This window comes from Ruditapes philippinarum, unplaced genomic scaffold, assembly GCF_026571515.1.
Source record: "Ruditapes philippinarum isolate M1 unplaced genomic scaffold, ASM2657151v2 ctg6566_1_1_1_1, whole genome shotgun sequence".
Lineage (NCBI taxonomy): Eukaryota > Metazoa > Mollusca > Bivalvia > Venerida > Veneridae > Ruditapes > Ruditapes philippinarum.
In genome coordinates, this window is record NW_026855638.1 from 82431 (window position 1) to 106508 (window position 24078).

Here is a 24078-nt window from a genome sequence, read left to right on the forward strand (position 1 = left end):
TACTGGTCCAAGTGGGTAAGTGTCTTTTCAAGGATAATATCATTTTCTTCTGATAACATGATAAGCTGACCGAAGACATTGCCAGCGAACTTAACTTCGACAAGATTGTTCTGAGTTTATGACACTTTCTTAACATTCTTTGTATTGGCAAAGGCTTTTAAATTTTCCTTCTTCACTGGAGCACAAAAAATATCGGTTTTATCAACCAGACGTTCTTGGGCGAGCTTTTTGTGTGCTTCAAAGTCCATTTCGGTAGGCATCAAACAGACTGTTTTCGATATCCTTTGGTGCAAGAGCCCCTGAACTTAAAAAAAACAACACATCCCTATTATGTGTTGCAAATGGATTTATTAAGTTAGTTATTGATTCTTGATATTTGCTGGTGGTGTATCAATGTGTGTAGAAGAATCCGCTGATGATATGCCGGCCATGCGGAATATAGCCTCAACATAGCTGGCTCTCAAGTGTCATATGTTTGACTCCATTTGTAGTAGGAAGCAAAGTTTCTGCTTAATCCTATTATGCCTCTACGAGACTTTGCATGTCTTTTTATTATTTGCTTAATAGTTATATTAACAGCATAAAAGGAGCCAGGCACATTGGATCTGCTTACACTGAATCCGTTATTTTGAAGAAGCTTTCTTGATCCAGGGTGTGTTGAATCAATTTATCAACATAAGAACACAGATAGATATTTTACATAGTTTTGATGATCATATGCAAAGAATAATTGAAGCATATTTTATTATGTTGATATGTAAAGGTCAAGATCATTTTCCTTCGTTGCTCTCATAAAGCGAAGAACCAACCAAATCTTAACAATAAATCCATTCAAAACGGTACCGTCTTCCCTAAGTTACCTTTTCTGACGTCTTCCTTGAACTCGACACATCTTGTAAAGTTCAATGACAGTTTCATTAGCAAACACATATTCAAGGTGTTCACGTCTTTGATTCTCAGATAGCACATTTAACGCTTGGTTGATATCTTTCAATGCACTAGGGTTGTGGATTTGGATAACTGCTGATACAAAATCTTCAAAAAGCAGTATTTCAAGAGCTTCAACTGTTAACACATTAACACAATCACTCGACCCTATCAGGATTTCTGAGAAACCACTTCCACACAAACGTTTGCCAATCGCCCCTAGATATGAACCTAGCAAACGAAAAGCCCCTAAATATATGATAGTATCACTGTACTTGGTCGGATTTTCCATAGTATGTATGCCTTTTACAAAGGTCACAAATATGTACTGTTGGTTTACAGCTCTTGAAACACTTGAAATTTCTAGTATTTTCTGAACAGTGGCATTTTTGTACTTTGGGCATTAATAGGACGCATGCCCTTTTCTGTAGAGGATGTTTGATCTTGCAACTCAGAGTTTAGACAGATCCAGCCAGCCCAACTTGGAACAATCTGCTTGTCATGTACACATGAACGAGAGAAAGTCAGATGAAACAGCAAAACCCGAAACATTTCCTTTGTCGAAACTTATAAGTATTGATAAACGGTTCTTATTTCCCGGTTATTAAGCATTAAGTCAATTCTTCAGGATTGTATTTAACAGTGCGTGCCTAAGTCGCCTGTATATTTGATATATTAGTTAGGGTGTTTGTTCTCTTTTAGTGTCATCATCATCATCATCTTACGGCTGTTCTCTTTCTTGAATGACAATTCCGTGTGCACTATGGGTTGTTATTTAGATGGAAATGGTCCCAGCACAAATGTGTTATCAAATTGCTTTTTGCAGAAATTGTATCAGGGATAACAATGTCCCGATCAAGAGTATTGTTACATAGTTTCCAACTCCAAAATCTGAGAGTATGACTGACAATGTCTGAAATGATTGATTAGACAAAGTGTCTTATGCTGTCATATGCCGTGTTGCATTTCAGAAAAGATTTAATCAACAAAATCACTCTAAATCAAATGATTTTATGGGAGAAGCATACTATTATGTTGTCTGCCTTTTTTCTTAGTGCTTAGTGAGAGTATATTAAGTTTCTAGAGAGGACAAAAAGTCAATATTCGCATGAAATTCAATTAAAAGTATCTTATCAAACTCTAAAGGCAGCTCAAATCGACCTCTAACAATTATGGTTCATATCTCTATTTAATTGAAATAATATTCAAGAGCAGACTATTTAGAATTCTACCTAGCATAGAGTTAGTTTCGCTAAGCATATCATAAGAAATTAATAATTACATCAAACTCTTTATAAATGGGTATAAACACATTAAATATAGTTATGAATTATCTGTTCAATAACTGGCAGCCATTTTAAAATGGCGGATGCCATAAATTATGTTGTTTTTTATGTTAAAACTTAAAACTTTTTGTATAAATCATAAAACATATAATAACAACCCAAAACATTGTTTAGATCACAAACTTACTCCGTCATAGAGAAGATATCTGAAGAAATCTTATAAAACTTATATAGAAAAAATATGACTAAAGGGGAGATAATCAACTTGTTCTATTAGACTTATGGTAAACATTTCACCTAAACAACAAGTGCCAATCGGTATCACATACCCTAAAGCTTCAAAACTATATAGCTGTACAAAAATACCCAAAGGAGGGGGGGGGGTTAACGGGGGGGGGGGTATGCTTGCCCTGCGTCTAATTACCAGAACCATTTTTTTTCTGAATGCATTTTGACATTTAGTGCATTTATAGTGATTTATATATCGTATATAATAATTCGTATGGACTTCAGAATAATTTGTTTACAATTGTCTACTTTTATGATTTTTTCTCACATTAATGCTTCTTTTTGAAGGTTTCTAACATGCTCTATAACTGTTATTTAAACTATTAATTCTCGACTTTTGCTTGGCGGGGTCTCAGGGCGAAAACACGTATGGCACAAATCAGCCACCATGTTTGCCAGTTTAAAATCATGAATGAAAAATATATGTTTTTTAGCCATTATGTGCATTTTAACTTTTAAACAAACAGAAATATGCCAACCCTTTTGTTTTTTAAAATGGTTTATTTTTAAATTCTCTTTCAATAGAAATACAAATGAGACATACAAAGTACAACGATAATAGATGTAAAATGTAGGGCCTTTTCAGCTAATCCGTAGGTACAAACAAACTTTTAGCGTTATGGCTAAATGTTTCACTATCTGTCACAATATAAACGTCAACCCATTGTTCTTATTTTCGAAGCTGTAACTGTTAAACATTGTTTAACTGGGAAAAACTCAAATACTCTTAATTCTGGAGTAAACCTTTTGAATAAATTCAATAAATCGTCTTGTTTTCTTAACAAAGTACAGAAATGTATCATTCATAAATTTGGAGAACGGCAATTGTACAGCAAGTACTCGTTATAATGTATTCATATACTTGATAACTGTAATCAAGTTGTCAATAGCGACTTTCAATGATCTTTTATAAATAGTGAGGGATTCTAAGGGTAAGTAATTGCTCTTTTTATCCACCTGACATATAAGTTGTAGACCCGGTATGATTTAGTCTATTTATGGACGGTAGTGGCAATTGCAATTTACCGCCACGCCCGCTTCACCGGCTTTAGCAGTATTCGAATTCAACATTTTAACATTACAAATGGTGAAATAAGAAATTCAAGTTTTCGTAAACCAATGCCATTTAGTTTATTTTCCTGTATCATTCATCATCAATGATGTAAGTGATGGCGTGTTTTTATAAAAAAAAACCAAAGAAAAAAGTAAACGCTGGTTACAAAATGATCCACGTAAGTTCTGCTTCGCTCTCTCTTTCCGTCATCGAGATGTATCTCTCAAATACTGAATCAACAGTTGTACCAGTCATTAAGTTAGTAGGCATAAAACGTTAATGCTAATCGATGCTCAAAAACTTATAACTATCTATACATTTATGCATGTATTGTGTCATTTTAATAGACTGAAACTATATATGAACAGAACAATTTTTTTGAGACTTGTACATTATACATCGTAATGAAAAAAGATAAACAAAACAATGTTTACATCATGTGAAAATGAATAAACAAAGAAAGCAATAAGATAATGAATCAGATAAGGGGGTATTGATATATATCATTATACTATAATTATGTAATAGATTATGCGCTTTTTATTTTAAACAATATTTGAAATCCGTCACAAGTTGAAATAAAAACAAAGTACATATCATATATGTAAGAAAAATAAATACAGAGCTTTTTATTCATTTGATATAGTTATGCTGTTCAAAATTTTAAATATAAATAAATATTCTGAATTGAATGAAATATGAATATGCAAAACTCTAAATCCCATTTCTTTTTGAACAACCCTCGTAGATTGCAGATATGCAAACTTGATGAAATTTTTGATAACAGCCAGCTAGCAGTACATTATTTAAAAGGCTTGATACATAAAGGTCAGTGAGGTTAAATGGTTCAAACCGTCTTAAGGTAACAATATTAACAAGGTTAAATTCTGATGCTGTTTTATGATTTAAATTATTTCCCTCCAACAGATGCAAGCTCAAACATATATTAAGATACAACAACAACTTTTCATCAAATACGTCTGTTTCCTTGTTTCAAATAATTCTGAAATTTTACTGTGAAGGATAGGGATAAAATATCGATTTAAACTAGATTGACAGTCACGGCTACCATTAAATTTTCTTGCCTTTCATCAATTATGTCTGAATCTCGACAGGGACTTTAATCCCTCATTGAAAAAAATATCCATTCTGCTTATGGTCGTTCAGTGATTATATTCATGTACATGCTCGACCTTGAAATAATGTACGAAGAGGCACTGGTATCTTACTTTAACAGTAATGAGTGATACATTTAGCTACTAAGATCTTTGGCAAGTGAAAAACATATAACTCTTTATAAACATTCGGTATGGTGAATATCGATCATTACTTATATTAAAAACGTTAAGTAGATATTTGACATCTCATATATACCTGTGAGGACGTGATCGTGAGTAAAACTAGGCATTGTGTACGGTTCGTTTCCTTTATTCAAACTGAATGTTTACATACATAGGAAATGACGTAACGTTAAAAACATAAGTAAACAATTCGCGCAAAAGCGACGTTACGTGACGTCGCGCCAAATCTACAACATTCTCCGGGCCTCAGAAATGCTAAATGTAATAATCGTCATACAAAAACATAAAGTAATGGAATTACTTATTTAAAATCATATTGAAATTGAGCACCATAATTAAAACAGCTATATTTAGATATATCACAAACAGATTGGCGCTATGTAAAGTCTCGTTTTGAATTATTTTCACTCGTCTATGTTTATACAAATTGAATTGTCTTTTCACGAAATATTAGCGGTATAGGATAAATATTTCAATAAGTATCGTAATGTCTATTCATCTGGTTTCTGGATAATTTCCAATGGGTACAATTTGATAATCGGTCGGGTAGTCAGCCCTCCGGATGTACGTATCCTCGCGGCCCTCGAAAACCCGTCATTTCCCGTTAAAAGTTCATCAACTACCGCAAGGCTCCACTGTAGCCTGGGTGTAAAGTCGTCTTGGACAATAACAACGTCACCAACCTGAATAGTCTGGTTTGTGGTACCACTCGACCGTTGGTATTCTCTTAATGACGTCAGATACTCGTGTTTCCAGCGGTGCCAATAGTGATTAATTAACTCCTCACGTCGTTTAGCACGTTGTCGAACATCGTCACCTTTGCTGTGGTAACCGGGAGTATCGTTGGTTACCACAGTATCGTAGAATGGTAGAGTTGTCAGTCTGCGTCCATGTAGTAAGTGTGAAGGGGTGAGAGGCTCTGGATCATCTCTAGCAGATGAAACGTAGGTAATTGGTCGATCGTTCATCATTGCCTCTACTTCGGTAACTATCGTCTGCAGCGTTTGCAAATTAATGGAAGCTTTGCCGAGAACTTTCTTAATCGCTGTTTTCATTACACCAATTAGTCGCTCCCACATTCCACCATACCAAGGTGCTCTTTTTGGAATAAACTGCCAATGTGTTCCTCTTTGTGTAAGGGCAGTATGAAGATTTTGTGAATTATAGAGTCGCCGGATTTGATTGGCTGCTGCATGAAAAGTGGTACCATTATCAGATATCATAAGTCTTGGTAATGATCGTCTGCTGATGAATCGTCTGAAGGCTAACATAAATGATTCTTCTGTAAGGTCTGGAACTATTTCTAGATGAACAGCACGGGTTTTGGCACACGTGAATAGACATATGTATACCTTCTGCTGAACTTTCTTTTCTTTAATGTAAAGGGCCCCTGTGAAATCGACACCTGTTACGGAGAAGGGTGGTTCGATGATTACTCTGGAAACCGGAAGTGGTGGGGGGTCTGGGGCGGTATAGGGTCTTCCTGTAACTTTTCTACAAATGACACATCTTCGGAGAACACTTTTCACGTGCTGTCTGATTGATGGTATCCAGTATTTCTGGCGTAGATGGGTAACAGTATGGGCGACACCTGCATGTAACTGATTGTAATGAGCGTCTTCTATTATCAATCTGGTGACATGACTCTTTGGGGACATAAGGAACGGGAATCTTGTTGTCTCTGGCAACTGTGCGTTATGTATTCTTCCGCCACAACGAATACAACCGTCCTTGTCTAAATAAAGTCTTAGCTGTCGAATTATTAGACTGCGTTTTTTCTGGGATTTAAGATCTTGAATTACGTCTGGGAAATATTGTTGTTGGCAAGTTTCAATCAGTTTTCCTTCTGCTAATCTCAGCTCTTCTGTAGATAATGGACAAATTTGGCGATAATTATACGTCACTCTACAGTTTTTAGTGAAACGTATAACGTATGCCGTAACACGTAATAACTTGTGAAAGCTGCTATATCTGTTTAACTCTAGAATTTGACGTAAACCAGAGTTACCTCTCTTGTCAGATACAATTTCTTCCTCTGAATGTTGTTCCGTAAACGTAGTGAAAGTGATTGCCCTGGTTTGTTCCAAAGTAGGCCATTTATTGTTGTGACTTAACCAAGTAGGTCCATTTTTCCATAATGTGCTTGATTGTAACTGGGTCGCAGTTAGACCTCTGGTTTGTAAATCAGCGGGATTTTGATCTGTTGGACAATATCGCCATTCAATATCGGGGGTAAGTTTCTTGATTTCTTCGACTCTGTTCAAAATGAAGCGTTTAAGTGTTTTTGTAGATTTCAGCCAACTTAACACTATTTGACTGTCGGACCAACATGTGATTTTCTTGCACGTGAATACATTTGACACGTGGTGGGTTACACGTGCACCGATGAGTGCTGCCATCAGTTCTAGTCTGGGTAAAGTTATCTCTTTGACAGGTGCGACTCTATTCTTTGCAAATACAAGGGTAGATGTATGACCGGAAGTAAGATACGCTACAGCTCCATAAGCACGTGCACTTGCATCAACAAACACGTGTAAATTAAAATCGGCGGAATTTGCTGTATTTTCAGTGGTGGGAAAATATGGTCTCTGGAACTTGGTCTGAATTACGCTGTTCAGGTCGATGCTCAAATCAGCCCAGGTGTTAATGATATCAACCGGAAGTGGTGTGTCCCAATCAAATTTCTTCTTCCATAGGTCTTGAACTAGTAATTTGGCGCGTACAGTTACTGGGCTAAGCAATCCCAGAGGGTCATATAATTTTGAAGTCTGTTTGAGAATAGAACGTTTGGTTGTTCTCTCAGAGTTTACTATCGTGCGCTGTACAAACGACATCTCGTCATTATCCGGGTCCCATAACATTCCTAATACCTTGACAACTTTATCCTTGTCCAAGACTTTTTCAGCTAGTGCGAGTTCACATAATTTACTGGAGTTTGAAGTCCACGATCGCAGATTGAATCCTGCTTCGGACATGAGAGCACGTGCGTACCGGAAATAGGTAAGAAGATCCTGTTCTTGTTGAAAACTTGAAATTACATTGTCGACATACAGGTCTCTGGTAATTATATTAGCGGCAGGGTTACTTGCATTCAGGGTCATGTGTTTTAGTAATGTAGCGTTGAGAATAAATGGGGAACATGTGGCTCCAAAAAGGACAACTCGAAATCTGTATGTCACAAGCTGGCTTTTGGGATCTGTAGGGTCAGATAACCATAGAAATCTGGTAGCATCTCTGTCATCCTCGTGTAGACCGACATGTAGAAAGGCTTTCTCTATGTCAGTTGATACTGCATATCTACCAAGCCGAAATCTTAACAGAAGGGTGGTTAGATCATTCAGCTCTGGAGGTGTGGATTCAAGGCAATCGTTTAAACTTGGACTTCTTTCTGATTGGCGGCAACTACAGTCATAGACTATTCGTATGGGCGTTGTTGTGGAATTCTTTTCAACTCCATGATGTGGTATATAATGCACGCGTTTTGCTCTGGAACTTTCGTCTACTCTTTCAATGAAACCTCTATTTTCTTGTTCCTGTATAATATCGTTATATTTCATCAACATTTGGGGCTTCTGACTTAGGCGTTTTATTGTACATTCTGTTCTTTTCTTCGTAATGTTATAGTTTGAAGGGAGGGGTTGATGATTCTGTTTCCATGGCAACTTCGCTGTGTAATTTCCGTCTGAGAATGAAATACACGATTTCTGGTACTGTTGTAGATAAGAAGAGGCATCGGTATCTTCACAGTCTCCTTTTGAAACACCCATTGATTCTATATCCCAAAATCGAGTGAGGTCTGTCGTTTCAGATACGTGGGTTGCTATGACTTCCATAACATTGGAAGGTGGATAACTACTCTCTACATGAAGTGGGCCGGATAAGAAGTAACCAATGCGGGAACTTACAGCAGTGGGTCCATCACCTCTAATAATTTTGTCGCCAACTATCTGCCAGTAAAAATCAGCACCAATTAATAGTGATATATCGAATGTGGTATCCATGGTAACAGGGTGAGCAAGTTTGAGTCCTTGTAGATATTTCAAGTGTTTGATGGAGTTGCGATATACATTATTGATGGGCTTTGCTATCACGGGAACAATCAATACTCGGATTGGGATTAACATTCCGTCGTCTGCTACTAAATTTATAGTTGCCGTATTGAGATGTTGAACGCTGTGCGCTGGGTCGCCGAACGCTGATAAATGTATAATATCTGTTCCATCAATATTCAATTGAAGTTTATCGGCTAACTTTTGGTTGATAAATGATCTTTGGGCTCCTTCGTCCATAAGAACATTTGCTTCTGCATATCGTCCATTAGCACAAACAGGGGCTGTCGCAGTTTTTAATAAAACATCTGAGTGGTGGGTTTTTGAAAATAATATAGTTGTATCACCGGCTTCAATATTAGTACTCCAGTTTCTATAACTTCCGGTTACCTCAGACTGTTGTGTTTCATGATTTCCTATGACGGGCTTATTTGTGTAGTTCTGGGGAAATGTCGATTGGGAATGGCTGCATGTACTAGTATGATGTTTACCATGACACTGGCGACAACGCGACTTGGACGGACATCCAGACACTTGGTGACCTTTACTCAGGCAGTTAAAACACAAATGTTTTAACTTTATGATTTGAATGCGCGATTTCACATCACTTACTTTCTTACAGTCTCCCATATGTATTTCATCACAGTAAACGCACTTTTTCTTTGAATGCTCAGTCCGGTATAATGACTTCCGGTTGTCTCTATTTCGTGCGGCGGTATAAAATGATGCTGTTGGTATAAATCTTTCCTGTTTAATGTTCTGTGACTCTCCCGCTTCCATAATTTCAATCTCTCTGTTTAGTGATTTGCGTAAGTCTGGAAGCGTCCAACTTCCGGTACCATGTTCCCTAGCTAAATGACGTCTGGTTTCCGGTGGTAGTCTTTCAAGGATTATTGGGATTAATAGATTGCCATATGTATCTTGTAGTTCACCTAATGATTCTAAACCCCGGATGTTTGTCTCAAGCATATCGTAAAATTGACGTAATTCTCGAATATCGTCTGCTGGTGTTGGTAACTTCAATAATGTCTGCATATATGCGGAGGTGATTTTTTGTTTCTGTCCGTAGCGCTCTTTTAATAAACACAATGCCTGACTGTAGTTTGCATTCGTTAACGCGAACCCATCAATAGTTCTTGCAGCATCTCCCTCTAGCAATGACTTCAGGTAACTGAATTTCTGCACGTCTGTTAAACTGGGATTGTTGTGCACTGATGATTCAAATGAGTCCCAAAATGTCTGATACGTCAAGAGATCACCACTAAATGTCGGCATAGAAATTGTTGGCAACTTGTGATGAAATGAATTAGACAGCGGTATGCTGGTTCTGTCTCTAATGTAGTCCATCTGCTCGCCGTGATTGCTGGATGATGGTTCTGTTCGTGACGAGTGATTGATATTGTCTCTGTCTACTTCTATTGTGGAATCTGATAAAACATGGAATTTGTTATATTTCTGTAGTTGACGTTTTACACGAATGTTGTACATAGCGGTTTCCTTCACCTCTTCTGCTGTATTTTCTGTATCAATCTTGTTTAAAATGTCTGCATCAGTACTCGCTAAAGAAAGCATAATGTTTTCGATTGTTTTTATGAGAAGTTGAACATCTTCTATATTATTTTCTCTGAATGCATCTTCGATTTCCTGCAAATGTTCTGCTATAGTAGCTCTGTGGCCCTCTCTTACTGCTTGTAGTTTATGAAGATTCATGGTGGTTTCGGTTCACGGCACCATAAAATGTGAGGACGTGATCGTGAGTAAAACTAGGCGTTGTGTACGGTTCGTTTCCTTTATTCAAACTGAATGTTTACATACATTGGAAATGACGTTACGTTAAAAACATAAGTAAACAATTCGCGCAAAAGCGACGTTACGTGACGTCGCGCCAAATCTACAACAATACCAATCTCACAAAATAACATCGTCATGATAAAACAAATGCCAAAATATGTTTCGTGAAGTCGACATATTTTAATAACTTTTCTTATTACTATAAAATGTAGCCCAAAAAACTTTCAGATTCCGGTTCCTTTGTCCTAATTACTAAAACATGACTTTCTTCTACTGCTAAAACAAACTATTATCTCAAATGTAATATTTACTTTCAAATTGGATTACTTTCTAATTGAAGTATTTTTTAAAAAACCTTATTAGCTTTTCTTAAGATAGATCTCAATGTTACCTGGATAGTAATTGCGTCAATTTTAAAGGCAATAATAAAGGCTACTACCACTGGTGTATGCAATATCAAAGAAGTGGCTAAATCCATGAAACGATATCAAAGTAATATTCGTATGATAGACTGTACCTTATGAATAAAATTTAGATGTTTATATAATAAATTACGATTTATTATCAAGATAATGTGCTATGCATGTTCAATATATGTCTAATGTGTATGCTTATCATAAATCAAATATAATATAAAAGGTTAACATATTGAAGAAAATGTTACATACACCAAATTATTTTACAAACAATTACAAACACTTGTTGAAAAATAAGAATATAACAGTTACTTACTTTTTTGTCACATTTTGTTAGGACAAAACTGCTTGAGTAATTTATTATACTCAAAATTCAGAATGTTATGTTTGTTTTAAAGAATGAAAGTCTTTGCATTTTCACCCTTTTAATTTTTTAATTTATATATAACTGTAAATTGTGATGATATCAATGACTATCTTAAAATAGATAAATACAGAATCCCTAAAGAAAGACCAACACGGCAAAATTGAAAATGTTGCAGGCTCGGTTTGATTGAGCCTGTTCATGGACGGTACTGGAAAGTGCGAGTTACCGTCCACGCCCCCTAGCACCGGCTTAAGCAGAATTCAACATTTAAACCAGATTCGAACTTATTTGGATGATAGTAATTAAATTACATACTATTAAGTAATTAATTAATTGATGAATAATTAATGAAAGTGCAAGTTACCGTCCACGCCCCCTAGCACCGGCTTAAGCAGAATTCAACATTTAAACCAGATTCGAACTTATTTGGATGATAGTAATTAAATTACATACTAATAAGTAATTAATTAATTGATGAATAATTAATGAAAGTGCAAGTTACCGTCCACGCCCCCTAGCACCGGCTTAAGCAGAATTCAACATTTAAACCAGATTCGAACTTATTTGGATGATAGTAATTAAATTACATACTAATAAGTAATTAATTAATTGATGAATAATTAATTAATAATTAATGAATATACAAATCACCCTTTCATATATTAAGACTAATCAAAGCAATTTTTTTGCATTTAAAACATATTCAAAAGAATAATACACATTAAACATAAACCAATTTCAACTGACCTTCTAATGTATCAATTGATAATGTTGATAATATTTGGTACAAAACTTAAGTAAGAAAATATATGAAGAACAAATCAATAAATCTAAATCAACTGATATAGCCTTAGGTAAAAATAGACAGTAGACTTTTTATTATATTCCAATAGGCTAAAAAGCCCATTAAGACATAAACATGTACATTTTTTTTTTGATTGGGTTTTAAGTCACATCGACACTAAGGAACAGTGTATTGTCCAACAATATTGACCTGGCACTTCATTAACTTTCGTAAAGGTCATTTGAATAAACATTGACCAGTATCTATCGAATATATCAATATATTTGCTAACTTCACTCGTCATTGAGGTGTGGTGTATTGGTATAGATGTCAGACTACCGATCTGAACGTCTGAGGTTCGAATCCTTACCAACATCACGTTATGATTTTTTTTATTTACTTGCAAGAATCAATTTGAAATCGTTTTACTGCAGCTGGTTTAAGAATACCCTTTAAAGGGTGTTTTTATACACAGCTATATTTTGTTATTTCATTACAGAATCATTCAACAGAATTCTTTGTGGCAGTACACATAACAAAACGGTTTGCAATAGTTTTTCGAGAATAGGAGTTTAAAAATTAAAATAAAAAAGAAATCGATGAAATAGGATTCGAACCTACCAGTTTACGTCTACATTCTTCTAGTAAAACCCCTTTACCAACTGCGCTAAGAGTGATCTTCAATTTTCACCATTGTAACAATTGGATCGATTTAAAAGTAGATCGTAGCGGTTACGGAATATACCGATTGCTAGGTCATATGCAAGAGTGCCAGGTCAATGTTGTTGGACAATAAGACATATACATTTATACATAATATAAACAATCATGAAAAAGTTTGGAGAAGATCACTTTTGATAAAGTAAATACCAGCCGAATTGTTTCTTAAGTAGTTACATAATGAACACTTTTATATAAACTTGATCTTTGAACCACTAACTTATAGGTTTCTTATATATACATATACACATACATACTCATATATATGTACATAAATACAAAAACATACATAACATGGAACATTAATGCAAAGGTGATGAATATTAATTGATTTTAAATACACAAACGCAATTGCCATATGTTTAAACATATATCCTAAAAAATTGAAGGTCCCTTTGCATCTGTTGTGGATTTCATAATTGAAATAAATCTTTATCATTTGGATCATCTTTTGAACTTCGATATTCCAATTTCAAAAGTGCTTTGACTATTCATATTAAGTTTAGTTGCAAAGAGACCTTTGAGCTGACTTAATTGCCAACCCTAATCATATAAACATGACATTTATACCAATAGACACATAATATATATATAATTATGTACAACAACATATTAATCTTCTCCATAGTTATAGTTGTCGAAATATCTTGTCGAAACGAAAGTGCAAGACTAAAATATTTCTTCAATTTGAAAAAGAATGACTCCCATCGAGTCATATTCTCCCTTATCAAATATACAAGATAATTATTGGATACAATAAACATCATATATCTTAACATGAATTTATTTATCTATCAAAAGCTTTACTGATTGTGTTTTGATGTTTACATATATGATTGTACTTTTGTTATTATTTCAACTTGTTATGGATTTCAATTATCGTTGAAAATAAAAGCGCATTATCGATTATACATAATGATATCTATCAATGCCATATATATTTCCCTTTATCTGTTTCATTAACAAACGGTTTTATTAAATTACATATTTGTTTTTTGAATTATAAAAGATGTCAAACTTAGACATTGAAAAAATGTAATGGTGACTAGTTTTTGCTTTTTAAGTTTATGATTGTATAATGGGAAAGATAAGCTGGTTGTCAAATGTGAAAAACTGATTATGATTTTGTAAAAAAAAAAAAGTTATATTATGTTTTAAACAACGGAGCAATAATAGTTTTGTTCAAGCATGTACATAAGGAAAGCAGTCTATAAGAAGTATCTAATCATGTTGAAAGTCATTTTGAGTATGCAAAAAACCTGGATATTTTGCCTTTCACATTTGACAACCAGCTTATCTTTCCCATTATACAATCATAACAGTAAAACATAAAAGTCGGTGCTCTTTTCATAAAATGCTGAACCGTTTACCTACTGTGATTTCAATTCACTTACAAATAATTGAATTGTGCATCATTAACAAATTCCTTAAAAAATTTGTGCCAACAGGTAAATTTTAAACTTATATTGATTTTAATAACCATATTCTAGCAGTGTGTTGTTTAACTTGAAACAGCATGTTCATACCAACTTAGATAATGTTACAAAATTCTAATAGATCATTCAACCTTCTGTATATAAAAAAAGCCTGAATAGTATTTATATATTTCAAATTATTTCACATTCAGCACGTTTTTTGATAATAAACTGAACTGTTCTAAATACATTACAACTACATTTCCTATAAAAGAATAAGAGACTATTCATTTCTGAAGCTCAATGCTCCTTTAATACTGAAACTTCAGCAGGTTTATAATTAAAAAGCAAAAAATAGCCACCATAACATTTTTTCATAGTCTAAGTTTGGCATCTTTTATAATTCAGAAATGAGAAATTAAGTAAACCGTTTGTTAATGAAACAGATAAAGTGAAATATAAATGGCATTGATAGACATCATTATGTATAATCGATAATGCGCTTTTATTTTCAACGATATTTGAAATCCATCACAAGTTGAAATTATAATAAAAGTACAAATCATATATGTAAACATCAAAGCAAAATCAGTACAGCGTTTGATATATACATATAACACAGTTATTATTGAAAGATATGCAAACTTTATGGAAATTTTGAGCCACATAATCATACCTACTCAGCTAACAGTAGCTTTTGTGTAATTCAAGTGCTTTAAAGTCAGTAATCCAAAAGTAACGATGTCATTAAGGTAAAAACAAATATTATGCTGATTTCGTCCGACATACAGATACATGCACAAAAATGTATTCAGATACAACAACTACTAAGTTTCTTCAGACAAACAAGCCTGTTTCCTTGTTTCTTTTAAATGATTCGGACATTTTACTGTTAAGGCTAGGGAATTCTCGGCTACCAAAGCGGTTTATAACTAGCTAAAATGCAAATCCTTTTAAATGACTACATGCAGTTATTTAAACAATTATTAACTTACATATTTCATTCATATTGTACACTTTTTCATCTATGAAATTAATCTCCCTTGTACCAGTTAGGATTCGAATGTCGGCATGGACTTAAGTTCCTCATTTGACAACAGGTATTCGCACTGCCTATGATCGTTTTGTGGTTCTCAGGCTCGTACGCATTGACACTGGTGTCTAACTCCACCAGTAATAAGTGCTACATCTAGCTATCGATATCTTTGTCAAGTAACAAGCATACTTTACAACTCTTTATAAAGTTTTGGTTTCGTTTAAAGGGACTCCACTGAGTTTTTTTTACATGATGGTACTGAAAATATTTTTTCCAGATAAATGAACTAATTAATGTAGGGATACACCACTAATCTTTGTGCAAAATTTCGGATCATTCGCGCACTTCGTTTTTCCAAAATAATGTTTCAAATTGTAAAAAAATGACCAGAAATGAAATGGGTTTTATTAAATCGGGCTAAGAAAAGCATAAAAATACGATTTTCAATTTATTTCAAAGTATATTTCTTAATTATCTTTGCATATTTCTGTTTAAAGTGACCCAGCTCATTTATGTAAGAAATTCAAAGGTTATGTTTTAGGCTTTTAAACCTCAGTGGAGTCCCTTTAATAACCGTTAAATTGACATTATGCTCATTTTTTCACTGTCAAGTTGAGTTGAATAAGTGATAAATTATTATTTCAAAAGATTGACTTTTAAAAGGAAGGATGATTGACTAACAATGGATAAAGAAAAAATGAAATATATGATTCAATATATAGACGCTCTAAAATATAAAAAAGACTGCCCCACTCGTTTAAAGAATTGAACATTTCAGATACATTCTAAAAGATATGTATAAGCATTTCCGTTGGTTACGTGGTTTATTGATTATTTTTGCTCAGTAAAATCTAAAATTGAACCAATTATGACAAAATGTCATGTTATGATGATTTTTACCTGTTCGCAGACCATTTACCATTGGATGGGCATAATGTCACTTTAAGTAAATATTAAACATCTGCCATAATTTGTTAGTTCCCGTATATAACAAGCTCAAAAATAGCGTCGTGATGATAAAACAAATGACAAAAATGATTCATGAAGTCAGCTTATTTTCATAACTTTTCTTATAAGTACTATAAAATGAAGGCAAAACAACTTTCAGATTCCGGTACCTTTATAACAATGACTAAAACATGACTTTCTTCTATCACTAAAAAAACGATTATCTCAAAGTGTATTACTTTCGGATTTAGGTATTTTTTGGAAAAGCCTTAAGTTATGTTTAAGACAAGGCTCAATGTTTCCTGGACAGTTATTGCGCCAATTTTAAAGGCAGTTATAAAAGGTACTACCACGGGTGTATTCAATATTAAAGAAGAAGATAGTGAAAAACGTTACATATACCAACAGTTTTAACAGACAATAACAAACACTGTGTTTGAAAAAATAAGAATATAGCAGTGAGTGATATATATTATATTCGTTAATGTAATAATAACATCAATACAAATGAAAGTCCTTGCATTTTTGCACTTTTGAATTTTAAATTTATATGCATGTATAGGGTGATGATACAAATGACTTTCTTAAAACCAGTTTCCAACTTGTAATGATGAAATAAAAACTTAAAAAAAGTAGATAATATACCAATAGATACATGAAATACAAACTAAAATATGAATTCAGCATTTCATATATCAAAAGCAAATTAATGACAATTTTTTGAAAAAAAAAGTGATATAACGAAACATAAACCAGTTTCAACTGATGTAAGTTTTTGAAAATGTAAATAATATCCGGTACCACGGGGGAAGAAAAACACCGTTCGTTACCCAAACAAACAAAATGGCGGGTGTAGCCAAAAGGTAGGGTTTTCCCTTTTTTCTCTGAAATTCGTGATGTTCCTATGTAAAGGTACATATAATAAATATAATATAATAAATATTTACAGCGGTAAAACAGCTAGAATGGACATGGATGCCTACTTGACAACATATTACAAGTTTTTAAAGTCAGTGGTTTCAGTTAATATGCATATATGTAAAAGAAACAGTGAATTTGAGAGAAGAAGCCGTACGTTATCACGATCAAACCGGTGGAAAATTCTCTCGCTTCGAATCTGGTGACGCGCATTTCAGATGAAGTACGGGACGAAACATCATGAAATAAAATCATGTGTGCCAGGAAAATTGTGGAGAAGGTTATTATAGGTATCTTTACACAGGAACATCACGAATTTCAGAGAAAAAAGGGAAAACCCTACTTTTTGGCTGCTTCCGCCATTTTGTTTGTTTGGGTAACGAACGGCGTGATTTTCCCCTTTGGGTACAAAACACAAGAAAATATACGAAGAACAAGAATCTAAAACTTATATAGCCCTGGGTAAAATGTATCTGAATTTGAAAAAAAAGATGATTGAGTAGAATCCAGTCATATTCTCTCTTTAACGAAATATAAAAGATAAATATTGAATAACATAACATAACATAACATAACATAAGGACACATAGAACTTTTCTTCTATGTCAATGATGTCACAATATAATTATATACGTTTCCTTTTATTTCTTGGAATTGGATTGACTGAGTGTCTTCCTTCCGTTCACTCGTATGAACGTATTATTTTTATGATAACGCATCTGTACTTAAAGTTATTCAAATAATACATATATTGACATTTCACACATTTCTTATAAACTGAAAGCTTCAACATGTCTCCTTCTGTATACTTTAAAAGAGCCCGAGTATCAATTTTAACAGAATATGGAATTATCAAGACTCCGTTACATCAATTTTCGTTTAACAAGTCTATCACATGTTATCAATTCCATTGTTAGAACTGTTAGTTTAATGCCAACGGCCGTGATAGTATTGTATTTAAAATGCAATTTTCTATTTTTCAGCACAGTATCAGAAAATACATATATTTTATCACTACGATTTAAATTTATTTATCAGTGGAAATCGATCTGATTCTCCCCAGACGTAAGTTGCTTATTGAGTAAAAAGTCAAGACAAGATTTCACAATTTTATTCATGGAACGTAATATTTGTTATAGCATGCCGTAGACTCCATGTTTAATAATTTTCACCTATTAGTGTATGGTATTGTACTTTGATTTAAAACCAAATTCCGCGTCCGTGATGATGTCATTTAATTCTGACTAATAAATGAAGAAATGAAAGAATGAATGCATAACCTAACAATTGTAATTATTGACTTTAGTGATTACTACTATTATTTTTCACTTTAGCATTATATAAATAGTGCATCTGGAAAAATCGACGTTTAATATATAGTATAGTCAGAACAGAACATATGTTCCAATGGTAGATCATCGTAACATATTTACAAAAAATGATACATTTTAAGTAAGTATCGAATCGCAATGACACATACATTAACACATTTACATTTAATACAAATACATGCTATTTTGAACATACAATATACACCATTTTCAATTCTATGAGGATGGACATAAATACATATATATATGTAGCGTCATAGCAAGAACTAGTGCTAAATTTAAATTTGTTGGAATTGTTCTTTTATCACTTTTAAAACATGCTTGGTTTAACATAATACTACTTTTTATGTACATTTTGCTTAAATCAACATAACATGGGCAAATCAAATGAAATGATATTCGTCTTCAATGACGTGCTCATCACAGTTTATACAATGACGTTGATTTCACCCGATTTTCTGTGTACCGACCTGTTTGAATTTTCAAAAGATGAGAAGACAACCTTGTGTTAAATAACATCTTAAATTAAAAGGCAAAATATCCAAGTTCTTTGCATCATCAAAATCACGTTTAACATGATTAGATACTTTTGATACGAGAACCTGAAATATGTTCTAAATAAATTAATACAGCTTTAACTTATCTGCATTTTTTTATATAAGAATAGAATATTCATTTGCTTATTGCTCCTTTAATAGGGAACTGTCAGCAGGTTATAATTAGAAAGCGAAAAAAAAACAACCCAAAAAACAATTACACTTTGATTGCCTTTTCAAGGTTTTAGTCTGTCATCTTTCATAATTCAAAAATGAGGAAATCAGTACGCCCTTTTTCTAATGCTTGTCCGACGTAAAGCCTATCTGACCTATTACTGACAAGGAGTGACTGTGGTGCATATCCGTCATCTCTTGTCAGAAGTTCATCCCATTTCCCTTCTCTTGAAACCACACGCAAGCATCTTAATCCACATACATAGACTGACTGATTTTGGTCAGCAGCTGTACCAAATGGTCCTTGCATACTGTCATCCATATATGGAAAATATCTTAAGATATTGCCAGACATATCACACGACTGTATGCAGTGCTTTGAACGAGAAGCGAAAATGATTTGATCATCATTTGTAAGGTTTATATTTTCAATGTAGTTACCGGTTACAATTACAATGGTTCTCACTAAATCCCCATTTAGCGACCAACACTGAATGCTAGCATTTCTATTTTCTCTGACAATCACTATCATCACATTTTCCGACTTATGATATCTGATTCCAGTAGGACACTTCAAGGTTATAGATGAACGCTTACTAACAGAAATATTTTCACCGATTGTCAAAAATGATATCCTGTCATCAAATGGACAAGTAATTGCTATTTCACCATTTGGCATATCATAACTGATAAATGTGATTCCCCAAGGTATCCATTCAAGCTGGTGATATATCAGTGAATATTCATCGGAAATAATAATCAGTCTTTGGTTTGGAACATCTACAAGTATCACTGGAAATGTTTCATTTGAGGGTGTTGCTATATCTGTTATGCAGCACGACTGCTTCCCCCCTGCTATATTTAACCTTTTAAGAAGCTTAAGTTCACGTCTACCTATTTCCCCTTGATGTTTCTCGACAACCAAGTTTCCCGAATCAAGCAATGGGTACTGTGATTTATAAGAAACACGTAAACGCGGAAGACCGAAAACTCCCTTGAGATCTCTGTTGATGTTGTCCACTTCGCACTCTACTTCGGTCATTGATATGTATCTCTCAATTTTTGATAAATTGGTATCACTTATTAAGTCTTTTTTCTGAAACCGTAAAAAAATTATATAAGTTCTCAAAATCATAATCAAAAATAGACAATTTATTATATACTTATAATTGAAATATTTAGGAATATTCATGAAATAAAATGCGTGTTTTTAATTCATTGTAATTTCCGTATTTCTACCTTAAAATGTATTTTTTCAATGCAGTGCACTGCACATATTTTCCGATTTAAGGGGTACTTTGCCGCTTTTTCAATTAAATTTTCACCCAAAAAACAAAAATTTTAAAAATTTTTTCGATTTAAAAAAAAAATTCAAGGTTTTGTTTTCTTTCATCTGTGAAAAAATTATCATTTTTTTCCACTTTTGGTCCCCCTTATTTTTTAAAATATTTATTTTCATACCACTCAATGAAAATAAATCCTTTATTAATAGATAAAATATTAATGAATTATTTGCAATCTTTCAAAAATATGTCCATACAAATTTTAGTCAATAAATATGAAACCAATGAACGGAAAGTTTAAAGAGTTAATTGCCTATTTTGATAAATAATGTTCCTACAACATCATCTCCTTTTGTACATACATATTCCGTTTTAAACCTTATAAATTAAATGATGGAAACACCTTATAATACTAAATATTATTAACAAAAATAAGTGCGACAAATTTTGCACTCTTTTACTCAGTCAGCATTTTATGATTTCAATGGTTAAAAATATAACAATCACTTATCTTGAAGAAAACGACCCAAGTCATATTCAAGTAATATTGGAACCGTATCACGCTCATATGGAGATTGTTTGTCATGAAAACCTGAAAGCAACAATATATGAAAGATTCCTTATATAATTACATATTTATCATACCTTTTTAAGTTTCTGACATATATCGAGCATCTCCGTCTGCCTTATCTTGCTTCCTTCTCGAAAGCTATAAACCTCATTGTTTAAGCGTTTTTCTGTTTCGTCAAAATATTTGTTAACATGCTCTCTATCTAAACGGATTTGTGACAAAACCTCCTCATACGATACGTCATCTCCTTCGTTTGCATTTGTTTCTTGCTTTAGTATATACGCCGCTTTATCTTCTACATATTTGATTTTTGAAACAATGCGTTTACTTTCAGAATCATAAATATCCTTAATGTTGTACAGCTCATCACATTGTCTATGCTCTTTTAAAGCACATTCGCTACATACAATTATTTCATGACTTTTGCATTGATATTTTAGATCCTCTGAAGGGTGAACAGAACATTTTGTATTGAATATCCTTCTTCTCATAGGAACTGGTGGGGGAGATTTCTTTGTCTTGCATTTATCATTATTTTCACCTTGCTGCAGAACCTGGTCATCTGAAACCTTATGTTTATCTGAGTCTTGAGGCGTGGGGGCTCCGTCTTTTGACATAATGGTCTTGTAATCAACAAGAACATGGTCTTTAAAAGGCTTTGGTCGACGATGATATTTGTAGCAAGCATCACACAAATATTCTCCACATGTTTTGCAATATCCGTAAGCTTCACGAAGAACATTTTCGTCTTGGCAGGGTTGGCATTTTCGCTTGACCTTATCATCACTGCTCTCCTTACGTCCTGGCACCTCCATATCAAATGTTTTAACCTTAAAAAAAGTTAAAAACATGATGTAATTACAATTCAAATTTAAAGTATGTTTGTCGTTTGTTTCATTTTGATCTATAATATTGTTTAATTTTGATCTTGTATATAACACTCTCACTACATGTTCGTTCGTATCTAATGATATTTTCGATCATTATTCACTATACTTTGAAGGTTTATTCAGACAATCGTGACAAGCGTCATAACAACTGCCTGATACACATGATGTAAAAATGCAAAGTTTAATATTTTGATTATGACAAGAATTCATTCCGGTAAACCAAACTTCTAACATTGGTTACTATCCTTGACGCCGAAGACTGAGCAGTTACTTCTCAGGATGTTGAAAAATGAGAGGGGTGGGGGAATCAATGCATGGAGATTGCCGGTATGTAGCCTATAATGATGACAAAGATTTGAAAGTTTATAACGTCCATGAAACAACAGTTAGGACACAGCTTGAAACTGTACAGTGCATAGGCAATGAATGAAATCGATGTTTTTCCTGTTTATACCAACACTCATTAATATAAAATTAATGATAACTTAAGAATTTGGAGGCTGCAGCTCGAAGTTTGTAAAATATATACTCAATAGAAAAAGAACAGCCATAGTATTGAACTCGAATTAAATAAAATAAATAGACAGATTATCCCTTTTTAGCAATTAATGCATAAATCTTAACATCGTACCAACTTAAGTAAAACAGAGCCACCGCCAGATTGGGGCAACGCTCGTCTTTTTCTAAAAACAAACAAATAAACGATTAAAAAATTAGAAAGAAAATTTAAAGAAAGACTCCTTTTTATTTAAATATGTCACTTGTGTTGTTTTGTCCAGGTTTGAATCATTTCAATAAATAGATGACAAAGTTTAGAATCAAAATTCAATCATTTAACAATGTCATGTAAAGGTCAAGGTCATATCTAAATATTATGTGCCCTTTTGGTCACACGTGTTGTTTTGTTTTATATGAATAAAATATGTACATAAATATTTTTTTTATAACAACTTAAACAAAATTAAATAATTTGACATTGACGGACAAAATTAACACAAAATGTTTACAAAAAACAATTCTTTGAAATTTTCAAATGACAAGGGGAACGAAACCCGGCGCACAATTAATAACGTTCATGAAGTCGGTCACTAAATACAAAATATGACAATTAAGCGTCATCCATCCTGAAAGTATTCTCTCTAGTGCTCTAGGTGTCTGAATAATGTGACCATGATCTTGTCTCTTATGTGCAGATTAACCCTTTCCCCCATGAGCATCTTGTGAAAAATGGCCATTTTCACTAAAAAGCCTCCTCTTACAAGTTCAAACTGCTATGAAACTATGAAAAATGCTTCAATACTAATCAAACTTGGCACAAATGTTGACTGGACCATTGCCTTTGTAACGACATGCTCAGTCATAAATTTCCTGTTACCATGGCAACGAGGGGACATCTCAAAATTGCCAAAAATCACTTTTTGCCTCGATTTTTTCCATCAAAATTTACTTCAAAGTGCTGCAACTTCTCAAGGGATTGAGATAGAGTCAAAGGCTTTTCAGCGTTGGTTACACGTTACCTTATGATCAACCTGGGGTCATTTTAAGCCTCTCACAAGTCCAAAATTTTCTTGGCGTCACTTTTTTTAACAACATTTCTCAAACGAAAAACAGTGTTTGGGGTCTATAGAGGACATTTTTTCACTGTTTTAGGCCTCAAAAGGGGGGGGGGGGCAAAAAGCCGTCGAAACACGCTTATATAAGGGAAAAGGTTAACAAAAAATGATGAAAAACCTTGGAATCATCCAAAATCTAGTTTTTCCATGTTAACATGTGGTCTTTTACTTAATTTTGGTGAAAAATTGTTGTTTTGTAACATTTATAATTTTTTTAGTTAACCCTTTCCCCCATGAGCATATTGTGAAAAATGGCCATTTTCACTAAAAAGCCTCCTCTTACAAGTTCAAACTGCTATGAAACTATGAAAAATGCTTCAATACTAATAAAACTTGGCACAAATGTTGACTGGACCATTGCCTTTGTAACGACATGCTCA

At 33.6% G+C, this 24078-nt stretch overlaps 2 protein-coding genes across 2 annotated transcripts; both read right to left on the bottom strand.

Annotated features, from left to right (window-relative positions):
- Positions 1-5347: 5347 nt before the first annotated feature.
- Positions 5348-10615, bottom strand: LOC132743986 (uncharacterized). Its single transcript, XM_060732584.1, has one exon. It carries the CDS (start codon positions 10613-10615, stop codon positions 5348-5350), a length of 5268 nt encoding a protein of 1755 aa, XP_060588567.1.
- A 6935-nt stretch (positions 10616-17550) lies between these two features.
- Positions 17551-22022, bottom strand: LOC132743984 (uncharacterized). The gene is made up of 2 exons (XM_060732582.1): positions 21270-22022; positions 17551-20437 (listed from the first exon to the last, which is right to left on the bottom strand). The coding sequence occupies exons 1-2, from the start codon at positions 22008-22010 to the stop codon at positions 19427-19429; spliced, it is 1752 nt and encodes a 583-aa protein (XP_060588565.1). The 5' UTR covers positions 22011-22022; the 3' UTR covers positions 17551-19426.
- Between the last annotated feature and the right edge of the window lie 2056 nt (positions 22023-24078).

Excerpts from the sequence above, each read along its gene's own strand:
- LOC132743986 (XM_060732584.1), bottom strand. The coding sequence starts at position 10,615 with ATGAATCTTCATAAACTACAAGCAGTAAGAGAGGGCCACAGAGCTACT.
- LOC132743984 (XM_060732582.1), bottom strand. The coding sequence starts at position 22,010 with ATGGAGGTGCCAGGACGTAAGGAGAGCAGTGATGATAAGGTCAAGCGA. Across the intron at positions 20,438-21,269 it reads TATGTCAGAAACTTAAAAAG|AAAAAAGACTTAATAAGTGA; the intron begins GTATGATAAATA and ends TTACGGTTTCAG.